At 34.7% G+C, this 12316-nt stretch overlaps 2 protein-coding genes across 2 annotated transcripts in view; both read left to right on the top strand.

The window, feature by feature from the left end:
* The window catches only part of LOC111049326, a gene marked incomplete in the record, with an annotated part of 290512 nt that overhangs the window by 136927 nt on the left and 141269 nt on the right, over positions 1 to 12316 (top strand).
* LOC111054471 overlaps positions 1 to 12316 on the top strand; it is a 78129-nt gene that overhangs the window by 57576 nt on the left and 8237 nt on the right. Inside the window, exon 5 of the mRNA XM_039438441.1 lies at positions 7206 to 7389. Coding sequence (XP_039294375.1) covers positions 7206 to 7389 — 184 coding nt within the window. The remainder of the gene's footprint in view (positions 1 to 7205; positions 7390 to 12316) is intronic.

Genomic DNA, 12316 nt, shown 5'->3' with positions numbered 1-12316 from the left:
ATGTGTTCAAGTCTATTTTTGAGTCTATCATATTTGTAAAAGTTTCTAAATCTGTGTATCTGTTGATGAGTCTAGATGGCATTACTTTTTAAACAGCTGCACTGTGCATTGTCGAAATCATGATCAGAGTTTAGAATAAGTTCTTCTTCAACTTCAACACAGTTTGGTGAAATATTTTTTGTGATGAAAAATCTATCAGGTCTGGAATTTTTGTTCTGTCTGTTGGCCAGTAAGTTGGTTTCCTTGTTGAGTGAACATTGCAGTGGTATTCATTAACAGCCAGTAATAGCTCCTTTTATTGATTGATTGATTGATTGATATAATAAGTATACATTATATAAATGATAGGGAGAGGAAAAATAAGGTAACCTTGTGCTATTCCTCTCCCCAATTTAGATATGGTTACACATAGTCCGAAATAGGTTAAGTATTGTAGCTCTTCACTTCGCAAAATTTTCAGACCACTAATATGTTCACAAAGTAAATTTTCAAATTTAGATGCTTCAAAACAAAAAATAGAACAGATATTTCACATTATTATTACTTGAATAAAGAAGATTCGTATATTAAAGAAATAATTTTGATAAAGAACCGAAAAAACAAACTTAATTCTAGAAGCACAGCTGCTCCTGTAGTTGTGGTCAGTCGGGACCCCCATTGTGTATTCTTTGAATTGAAGTTTCCTCCGATGATAAATTTCCCTGTGAAGTTGCTTAGGAAATCAATGTATTCTATCTCCTCTTAATTAAATCGTGGTGGACAGTAGACTGCTCCAATTGTGATCGTACCAGATGGTCTACCGATAAGTTTGAATTTGATTGAAATCGACTGGAACTCCTGCAATTCTATCTTCTTGAACTCGTGATGGTTTAGCTCTTCTCTTACAATAACCGCACTTCCGCCTCTAGCGCTGTTGTTGGGATGTATGGCATGGTACGTTTTGTACCCTGTAATTTTAAAGTAGGATTGTTTGGTGAAATTCGTTTCTGAAATGAGACTGGCATCTATTTTATGCTCAATTAGAATTGCTAATAGATCATCTTTGTGCTGTGGTAACCCATTAGCATTCCAAGTCATGATTTCAAATCTATTTTCCATGCTTCTTGTGAATGACTTCTGGAACTAAAATATTTTCCAGTTTTTCTATCCTACTTAAAATTGATTTATTGAGGCCTTCTTGCACAACTAGCTTCTCAAGAATCAATTTAAGTTGAGTTGTAATGCTCAGTTCCAAATCTTTACTCAAGTTGAAATCTTGAAGACTTGGAATTTCGTTATTGTTGATAGGTACTTCATTTTTCAGCTTATCAGCATATCTCTGGTTCTCCTTAACTCTACTGTCATTTATTACAGCTCTCTGTGGCACAATAGGATCGTCTCTTTTGTTGACTGTCGAAATAGATTTTTCCTACAGTTACCTTGAAAAGTGGCCATTCCTGCACTGATTACAGAACGCAAAGAATCACTTTTCCGCTCTAGTGCGGGAATAGTTATTTGTGCAACTAGTGCGCAAAGTGACAGTTTGCTGCACCAAAAGAAACGTTTACGCACGAGCCATAGGCGAGGGCGGAATGGTTTCTCAAGTGCAGCAGAGGAACTTTGCGCACATATTTCACATTAAATTTTCCTACAGTTACCATTGAATGTGAAAATTGGTTGATTATGGGTAGAATTATGGCTGAAATCCATCAAATGTTTGTATAATGTTGTTATCAATAGCAACTTTGATTCATTTTAAACTTGATAATTCAATTGAAAATTAATAATCGATAATTTATTCGAATTGAAAATTCAATTAATCCAATTAAATTGAAAATTTGAATAATTTTGAGTAAATCTTAATTTCTGAATAATTTTTCAACCAATCAATTTATGAATGGAAAAAATATTATTTGACATATTCAATAATTAATCATATTCAAAATGTATAATTAAATGAGTTCTCATTTTTATTTATTTGAAAATTAGAAAAAAATATAGGTAGAACAAATATGCATTCAAAATATATGCCAACAGTGTCAAAAGCTAATTGGGATGGCTGCAAGATAATATGCAAAGTATTAAGAGTACGTAAAGTAATAATACTTTGCGCACTAGAGCGGAAAAGTGATTCTTTGCGGCCTGCAATCAGTGTAGGAATGGTCACTTTCCAAGGTAACTGTACTGTAGGAAAAAAATTTTCTGCACTCCAGATTTGCAACATGGCAACACAAAATAGTTGGTGGGTTATATGGAGAATTAGTGCACGAAAACAAAAATTAAGTTGGTAACAATGACTGTGGTTAGATTTAGATAAGAATCATTTCAATGACCACCCTACATTTATGATAAAATCCCAATCTAGAAATCCAAAACAAGAATAATGTTTATCTAAATCATTATTGAATAATAACTTCCCATCATTAAATAATAAATAATGTTTATTTTCTATTGACAGTAATAATTATTCCAACTCCAAGCAATGAGAAATGTAGCAAACACACATTTTGAAACTCGAATTTTCAGGTTAAATAATTACCGTTCAAAATCCATGTCAATAAAATTAATAAAATAACATTAGAATATTCTACAAAAAAATATTTTCTGTTGTCTATGCTATTTTATAAATATTTTTTAGTTTACTTATAGTATTTTTTGGTAATTCTAGTTAATCATAATTCTAAATATCTGAATACTGTTTTTAGCTGGATGAAACGAAGTTAGGTACGATTCTTCCCACTATGTTGAGCACTTGTTGGTTCAGCCATTTTGCAGTCATCCCGACCAGCTGTTGGCGTGTATTTCGAATGTGACTTTTCTGTTTTATCTGTATTTTCTCTGATTCTTGAATGAATAAAAATGAGAACTTTGGCTGAGAATTTTCAACTTCAATTGGATTATTTATTTTTAAATGAATTAAGGCTGTTATTAATAACAGCATCAGCCACACAGACATTTGATGGATTTCAGCCATCATTTTATCCATAATTACCCACTTTTCATATTCAATGGTAACTGTAGGAAAAATTTATGTGAAATACGTGTGCAAAGTTCCTCTGCTGCACTCAAGAAGCCATTCTGCCCTCGCCTATCTATGGCTTGGGCGTAAACGTTTCTTTTGGTGCAGCAAACTGTCACTTTGCGCACTAGTTGCACAAATAACTATTATTGCTTCTTTCTCATTTCGAGGTGCCTGCAACTCTTGTGCTACAACACATCCTCTATAATTGGCAGGGTGCTCCCTCCATTCCACAATTGTAGCATTTAGGCTTAACTTCTTTACTCTTAGTACAGTTGATAGTGATGTGGGGACCAGCGCATTTCACGCACCTAGACTCCTTCCAGCAGTATTTTTTAGTGAGCCTCCAGAAATTTTAGCGGTAGAAATTTCGATTTTCTCAGGGGGACTACTTCAACCTTTATACCCATGCTTACACATATTTCATAAATTCTATTTATGCTCTCTGTTTTCAAAAGTTAACATGAATATTGGGAGTGGCTCTTTTGTTTTCATTTAAGAATGTTTATCACGTCCAAAATTTTAAATCCTTTTTCCTGAAGTTCCTCTTTTATTTCGTGTAGATTGCAAGTGCTGTGCAACTTCTTCACAATTACTCTAATGGGTCTCATTTGCTTGTTTTCAAACGAAGACCAATTAATTTTTTTGTCATTCAGCAATGATGTAGCTAGTCTATAATCATACTCAGATTCAACGTTGAGTTTTAAGCTACCATTATTCAATAGTGTGATCTTATAAGAGTCTTTTATTTTTTCATTCAAAATCTTATACACTACTTGATAGTCTTGGATGTTGTAGAGTATATTGGAGGAGGTCTCTTAGCTTGTTTGATACTAGGAGCTTTTTCAGCTCAGCATTTTTTTAAATTTATTTTCTCTATGTGAACTCACTTTCAGCTTATTGGATGATTGTGTTGGAGGTGAGTCAGATTGCTCTCTATTCCTCTTTCTTTGCTTTTGACAAATCCATTCTGTTTCAGTAGATAATTCTTCTTCATCGGTATGATAATTGTCTGTATGTTTTTCTTCATTCTTAGATTTAGTCTCTAACGCTGATGATCTAGTTTGAAGCTGCTCAAGTTGAATTTTAAGTTCAGAACTTATTTTTTATGATTGCTGGAATTTTGTATTGGCTTCATTCCAAGCTTTAAATAAAATTTTTTCGCATTGTGATTTAATTTTATAATTTCGAACCTTGTAGGAAACAGGTTCATTTTCTTCAGTAAAGGTTCATTTTCTTAGAGTAGCCTGAGGCTACTTTCACATGATAGCAGACGTGCAACTTGAACACTGAACAGTGTTCACGTTTTTTTGTCGAAGTACACTGAGTCAAATCGTGTCTTTCACATGGTGACCCCGAGCCAGGAACCTCCTTTTGTCACGTCTTTCCCCCTCGAGGCAAGCAGAAACCGGCTTGGATCGAGATACTAGTGGACAAATCGCCGCTTTCACATGATGATTCTACGTCTGTACGGTCACCACTTTTTCTCAAAAACTATCTTTCTTGAAAATGAAGATAGAAAGATTCTGATTTCGGATTTGGATTCAGCGACCCCAAATTCTTCAAAACGCAAGTCCGTTTTCGAAAATATCCGAAAACAAGGAAGTTATGGCTGTTTTTAATAAAGCTTTCTATTATCATAAATAATCATACGGTGAAAACGAACAGGTACTGTACTATACAGTACGCATGTACTGTAGCTATAATTATAATACAACTTACACTGTATTCGTGTAGGAAATTTGGTAGGATATTTATCTTGATTTCTGAAAATACCCCCAAAATAAGGGAGTAAGATAACTTTGAAAAACCAAAGTTTCCTGCCGATTGAAGAAACATTAAAAATTAGTCTAAGACATAATTATAATTATGTCTCAGACTAAAAGCGTGTAACAAATATCAGATCACTATTCAAGCTATCAAGCTTTTCATAAATTTATTTGTCTCCTCATGGCAGAAAGTTTGCGCCCAATGTTTTCACTTAAACATTTCTTTGAATAAATTGTGATAGAACACATTATCGTATTGATCTTCTAAATCCAGTTACATGTACATCGATTTCCGTAAAATTGATTTTTCACCGTTCCTATGAATTCTTACAGGTTCAGCACAACTTCTTGAATAACATTATGTTTGATTCAACAGAATTCATGAGGACGACAAAACATCGAACAAAAAAAAAACGCTTTCTGAGTACCTAACTGGCTCTAACAAAGCATGGCTTCACGAAATACAGTACGATAATTTAGAATAGTTGGTACAATGGTTATGCTTTTCGCATTATGGCAACACTGTGCTTGCTCACTTACTTCTCCAGTTGACACTTGTTGACTTGTCAGTTGTTTACTTGACTTGACTCTGACACCTGTCAATACGCGATGTCTGAGTTTGATATGGAGCTGTTGATTACTGCAGTTTGCAACCGACCTGCTCTTTGGGATAAAAGTCTTGACATCTACAAGGACCAGAATGAAGTCGCCAAAAGTTGGATGGAAGTTTGCAGAGTGATCAAAGAAGATTTAGTAGCTTTAACCATTTCCATTAATCACGAAGTTTATTGATAGGATGAAGATGAACCCAATGGAGTCTAGCTCTTGCTAGCCGTTTTTGACGCCGAAGTTTGTGTCGACAGTATATGACATAAAAAGCAAATGCTTGCGCTTGGTCCATAGTTCTACGACTGAGGTATGAGGATTCAGCTCAGCAACTAAAATCGACAAGCCATGATTATGTTAATCTTACTCATGATACAAAGTATCGAACTGCTTTGTACTATGATACATGGTTTTCATTCCGTATCGTTCTTTAATAAAAATAAAACAAGATTCCGGTTTCAAAAGCATCAAAGTCGTCAGGCTGGTCTGAACTATTCATGACTTTTTCAGTATGCATTATTCACTCAGCAGTTCTAATACACAAACATCAGTTTCACTTGGAATGGCATGACATTTTCTATTCTTTCAATTCCTATTATTACCATAGATTGATTCAGATCAGCACAATGTTTATACTGTATGTTCATAATAGATTTTTCTGATTGTTAAAAAAGAAATAATCAATAATTGCTGGGAATTTAAAGTGATATTCAACGATTTGAACCTGATAAATTGGATTGTTGAATGACAATTGAAATTCAGTGAAGTTTACTGAACTGACTGAAAACCACTTGATGTTGAAACCAAAACCATTAATTTAAACTATTTTAGATACAATACTTTGGTTGTAAAATCATTAACTGAGAACTGTAGCAGAATATACAGAGTATTTAACGAAAGGTGTGACAGCCAAAGAACATAGATTCTTCATGGAATTTGCAACAACAAATGATCAGTACAATTTTCTTATATTGACCTTACTTTTTGAAATATAGGTTTTTTATATATAGATTATTTATATTTTTGAAAAATCGTCAAAAACTAGGTAACTGTCCATCAAAATCCAATTCTAAGGATATGACTTGGAAAAGGACGAAATTTTCAATAAGATTTATGACATTTGTATTTTTGATTGAATTGAACTTTTTATGAGCGCTCAAAGTTGATAAAAGTACTGTAGGCCTAGTCTACATTTAAGGAGTTCAAAGTCAAATTTCAAACAGTTTTAATGCTCATAAAAAAGTTGAAAGCATCAAATAAAGGAACAAATTATACAAATATCATTAGAAATCTATTTTTCTCTCCAACCATAACCTTATAATTGGATATCAACTTACAGTTCTCTAAAAATATAGATATATCTCGATAAGTAAGGTCGATATAAGAAAATGTTACGGTTTTTATTTAAAAAAATTATTTTTTTGTTGAAAATGTCATGTAGAATCTATGGTCTTCAGCTGTTACACCTTTCGTGGTAAACTCTGCATTGAGTTTAGTATAAAGATAATATAATGATCCAAAACTCAAAACTCCTCAGTAACTAGCTGTAGGAACCAGGAAGTTAGCATCATCAGCAAAGAGTACTGATCTTGCTGTGGATGGAAAATCGTTAATGTAAACCATGAATCATGATATTTAAACCAAAAAAACAAAGTTTGTAAGGTTTTTATTAATATGCTTCAATGCTAGACTACTCACGCGTCGGATGGGCGCACATGTGACCGATAGGCGAACTAAACCGTCAGACACACATGATACAAGCCTTAGCCTTGTAGAAGGAGAAGGCATTCTCTTTTCTCTATGGTTCTACTCTACTTTATATATTATTGCAGGAGTCATTTCTGAGAGTGGTGACAGAACTGGTGGGGATTGTTCCAATGCAGCTGATAGAGCATTACGATTCGGTCCAAGTTGAATCTGTTGAGATAACTGGTGAATATGGAGAGCAGAGCAACACTGCAAAAATAACAGAAACAAAAATTGTGGATGCAAACACACTACAGACGGTGAGATACGGTGAGTGATAGCATAGGGTGAAGATATTTTACCAAACTGAAGCTGAGGTCTTAGTTTTGACTTGATCGGCTTTTGTTTGTTTGTTTGTTTGTACCACAGTTACAGTCGCAGTTATTGTCCAATTTGGATGAAATTTGGCATACAAGTTCTTTGAAACAAGGCGCAAAAACGTATGTGTAACAATTTTTCATAAGACCTCCAGTTTTTTCGTAATTCAAAAAACCGCAGACCAACTTCCATTCAGAAAGTTACCTTTTTGTATCTAGCGCCGTTATCTTCGAACATTTTTTTTTTGTTTTCAAAATGAAAGATCCTTGGTTTTATAATACGATAAGAGTAAATCTTGTCCACAATAAATCTAAGTAAAGATTTGGCTCTTATTTTTTAGAATAGAAATTGTGCCGCTCTGAGATGTGCTGTATTGAATGAATGTTATTGATGGAATGATGAAGGAATGCTATCAATCTATTTTTCACATGACATATGCACTGGAAAACCAAGCAGTGAAAATACAAAATACTATAGTAGCTTTAGTAAGCAGGGTTTGTAGTCACACTACTCATTCATTTCCCTTCTCTGCTCTAGTTTTCCTATCAGTTGGATGGGCCAGTGATTCAAGAGCTTTCTTATATGTGGAAGCTCCCAAGCAAGGCTTTCAGGAACATTTCTCCTAGATTTCATTTCAGCTTGGGCATTGTTGAACATATAGATACATGATGTATTTATTGCAGATATGTTTACAAGATCATGGAAAAGGACCATTGGCATATTACAAGCTCTTGTACGAGCCGAGTTTATAGTGAACAGGAATATACATACAAGTATAATTATTGATCTTTATAGAGCCAGTGCTCATTGACACAAAGCACATCTAGTTGAGTATCCCCGAGAAACAACTCTAATTCATAAAATTTATCTCCAATGGATTGCAAGTTATATATGAAAAATGCAAGTAGATATAGTGAGGTCCACATTATAATGGTAGTGTATGATTGACAACACCGTTGCTGTCCTTTTCTATAATACAACAAAACAGATAGAGCTATCTCTCCCTAGCTTTGCAATGTTGTCAGTTTGCCAGAATATTTTATTTTCACTTTTGACAGTGACTGTACAAAAGTAAGCAATCCATTATCAGTCGCCATTTTTTTTATTCTATCGAAATACTTGAGTACACAAGTCGTATAATTGATTTAAAATGTATTTTTGAAACAATAAAATAATTTTTAGACATTACCGTATGAGAAATGCAAATTGAAATACCTGAAATAACATTTTAAAAGTTGATAACTTAACCATCCTAGATTTCATCCATGCTTCAGTTATCCTACACGTATAGGTAAGACCTACTCGTACCGGTATAAATAATATTGAAAGGTTATTTCAGAATTATTTCCATTGAAATTACTCATTTTTTTTCAAATTTGAATAGAATACCTACCAAATAACTTAATTTCTGTTGTTTTGAAATTCAGATTGTTGTATCACAGCTTTTTAAAATTAGCGCCATTTCAGGTTTGTATTAAAAAAAAAACAGATCTTAGTTATGAAAGCAAATTTTCAAATCAAATCATGAAAAAAATAAATTGATTATGTAATCAAGGAAATGATAATTATTATTAGATCAAATTTAATGGGATGAATTGAGTAACAGCTGTGTACACTCAGTGGCAAAATGGAGAGACTTGGCAACGTTCTTCTCCTATCTTTCTTCACTGTCATTATAACGTGGACCTCACTATAGGGTGGAGTTGGATGATTTCATACTACACTGTGGTGACTTTAATTTAGTGACAAAAAAGATGACTGAATCAGACTATTATAACCACGTGACTCCGAAGATTATCCTTTGTCAATTGATGAGGTGATCTGATCACCGTTGTCTATCCGGTGGGGAGTCTCCTCTCCAAGATGAAGGGCGCTAGCCATTGTCTCCTCAGTCACATATTGTATAGAGGAAGAACAACAAGCATTGAGATTAGGTTTATCCAAGAGCACTTCAGTTCTTAACGATGCGAGATCAGCACCAAATAAGTCTCCCACATATCTTGCCAGCCGGTTGACCATAGCCCTCTTCCCTCATCGGTTGAGATGAAGCCCATGCCTTGTAAAGTGGAATCTTTTCAGGAACGTGTTAATATCCATGAAGTAAATGTTGAGTCTTTTTGTATAGTTTTTCACCGCTCGGCGTTGGTGTTGCTGATATTTTCATTGAGGGCAGGATCGTCGTACCTGCAGCATACACTGCATACCAGGTTATTCGTTTTTAGATCCACATCAGTAAGAGATCGCATTGCTTGGTCCAATGTCAGTTGAAAAGGCTCGTTACGATGGAGGTCATTTGAACCCGCCGATAAAATGACACAGTCATCTTCTGTAAAATCATTGACTATGTCAAGACCTTGATGAATAACATGCACTACTTTGCACTAGATTTGCTTTTCCTGACTATCTGCTAGAATTGTGACTCTTTTTTTCTTCTTGGAAGTATCATCATTATACTGAGTCTTTGGTTTCCTTTGACTTCAGGGGGGTTGATGAACCTGAGCTATCACCTGTATTTTTTGTGGCATCAAAGGTGACAATGTATTTGAAGAGAGCACCGAAAATCGGTTAACTGTTTCTATGGATCTGACCTGTCTGTGTTCATTTCTTAGTTTAATCGTATTTCTAGGTGTACCAAAGTTCGTATACTCAATAAAATTTTGCTCCGAATTGAGTTTTTCTCTGTTGAGAATACTATTCTGCTCAGCTCGGACTATGTCTATGATAGCATTCCAACACTTCATATAAAGCAAGTCTGGATGTCTCTAAACATTTAATTCGAGATTTGAGGGAATTTATATCCTCCTCTGCTTTCTCCTGATTGATTAATGAATCCTCAAAACATTCTCTTCTTCTATTTTTTTTCAAATTTGAATAGAATACCTACCAAATAACTTAATTTCTGTTGTTTTGAAATTCAGATTGTTGTATCACAGCTTTTTAAAATTAGCGCCATTTCAGGTTTGTATTAAAAAAAAAAAAACAGATCTTAGTTATGAAAGCAAATTTTCAAATCAAATCATGAAAAAAATAAATTGATTATGTAATCAAGGAAATGATAATTATTATTAGATCAAATTTAATGGGATGAATTGAGTAACAGCTGTGTACACTCAGTGGCAAAATGGAGAGACTTGGCAACGTTCTTCTCCTATCTTTCTTCACTGTCATTATAACGTGGACCTCACTATAGGGTGGAGTTGGATGATTTCATACTACACTGTGGTGACTTTAATTTAGTGACAAAAAAGATGACTGAATCAGACTATTATAACCACGTGACTCCGAAGATTATCCTTTGTCAATTGATGAGGTGATCTGATCACCGTTGTCTATCCGGTGGGGAGTCTCCTCTCCAAGATGAAGGGCGCTAGCCATTGTCTCCTCAGTCACATATTGTATAGAGGAAGAACAACAAGCATTGAGATTAGGTTTATCCAAGAGCATTTCAGTTCTTAACGATGCGAGATCAGCACCAAATAAGTCTCCCACATATCTTGCCAGCCGGTTGACCATAGCCCTCTTCCCTCATCGGTTGAGATGAAGCCCATGCCTTGTAAAGTGGAATCTTTTCAGGAACGTGTTAATATCCATGAAGTAAATGTTGAGTCTTTTTGTATAGTTTTTCACCGCTTGGCGTTGGTGTTGCTGATATTTTCATTGAGGGCAGGATCGTCGTACCTGCAGCTTACACTGCATACCAGGTTATTCGTTTTTAGATCCACATCAGTAAGAGATCGCATTGCTTGGTCCAATGTCAGTTGAAAAGGCTCGTTACGATGGAGGTCATTTGAACCCGCCGATAAAATGACACAGTCATCTTCTGTAAAATCATTGACTATGTCAAGACCTTGATGAATAACATGCACTACTTTGCACTAGATTTGCTTTTCCTGACTATCTGCTAGAATTGTGACTCTTTTTTTCTTCTTGGAAGTATCATCATTATACTGAGTCTTTGGTTTCCTTTGACTTCAGGGGGGTTGATGAACCTGAGCTATCACCTGTATTTTTTGTGGCATCAAAGGTGACGATGTATTTGAAGAGAGCACCGAAAATCGGTTAACTGTTTCTATGGATCTGACCTGTCTGTGTTCATTTCTTAGTTTAATCGTATTTCTAGGTGTACCAAAGTTCGTATACTCAATAAAATTTTGCTCCGAATTGAGTTTTTCTCTGTTGAGAATACTATTCTGCTCAGCTCGGACTATGTCTATGATAGCATTCCAACACTTCATATAAAGCAAGTCTGGATGTCTCTAAACATTTAATTCGAGATTTGAGGGAATTTATTTCCTCCTCTGCTTTCTCCTGATTGATTAATGAATCCTCAAAACATTCTCTTCTTCTATTTCTTTCATCACTCACGAGTTTAGATAAATTCTCTATTCTCCTATGCTAGCTCTGTCAGATTGTTTCTCAGCTCATAGTTTTCCTTTAGAGCATTGTCCAGTTTATTTAAGACTCTGATTATATCCAGAATCAAGTCAATAATTGTGTCATTTGAATATTTTTTGGCAATATGAAAGAGTGTTCCCCTAGTACTCACAGCCAATTCAACTACATAATGATTAACGAGGCCACAGTTTGAATTATCCAGGTCAGATTCAACTTCATGAATTAAGTTCTCATGCTTTTGCTGGGTCATACGTTTATTCATTTCTGAGAGAGTCGTATAAAGGATGTGATGATAGAGTAAAGTTATAAAGGAAGAGCAGAAAGGAAATCGGATATTGCAAATAGAGCTATCAAGGCTGGCAGCAAAGGAAGCTCCTGAGTATAGATAGGTCAGTATTTGTTAGATTTAAACTGCCGCCTGATTGAAAGCAAAAGGTTGACAAATGATAGAAGAGGCTGGTGTCAACTATCAATGCATTGTCAT

Source organism: Nilaparvata lugens, chromosome 11 (genome assembly GCF_014356525.2).
Source record: "Nilaparvata lugens isolate BPH chromosome 11, ASM1435652v1, whole genome shotgun sequence".
In the NCBI taxonomy this organism is placed as follows: Eukaryota; Metazoa; Arthropoda; class Insecta; order Hemiptera; family Delphacidae; genus Nilaparvata; species Nilaparvata lugens.
This window is presented reverse-complemented; position numbering and strand designations above follow the sequence as displayed.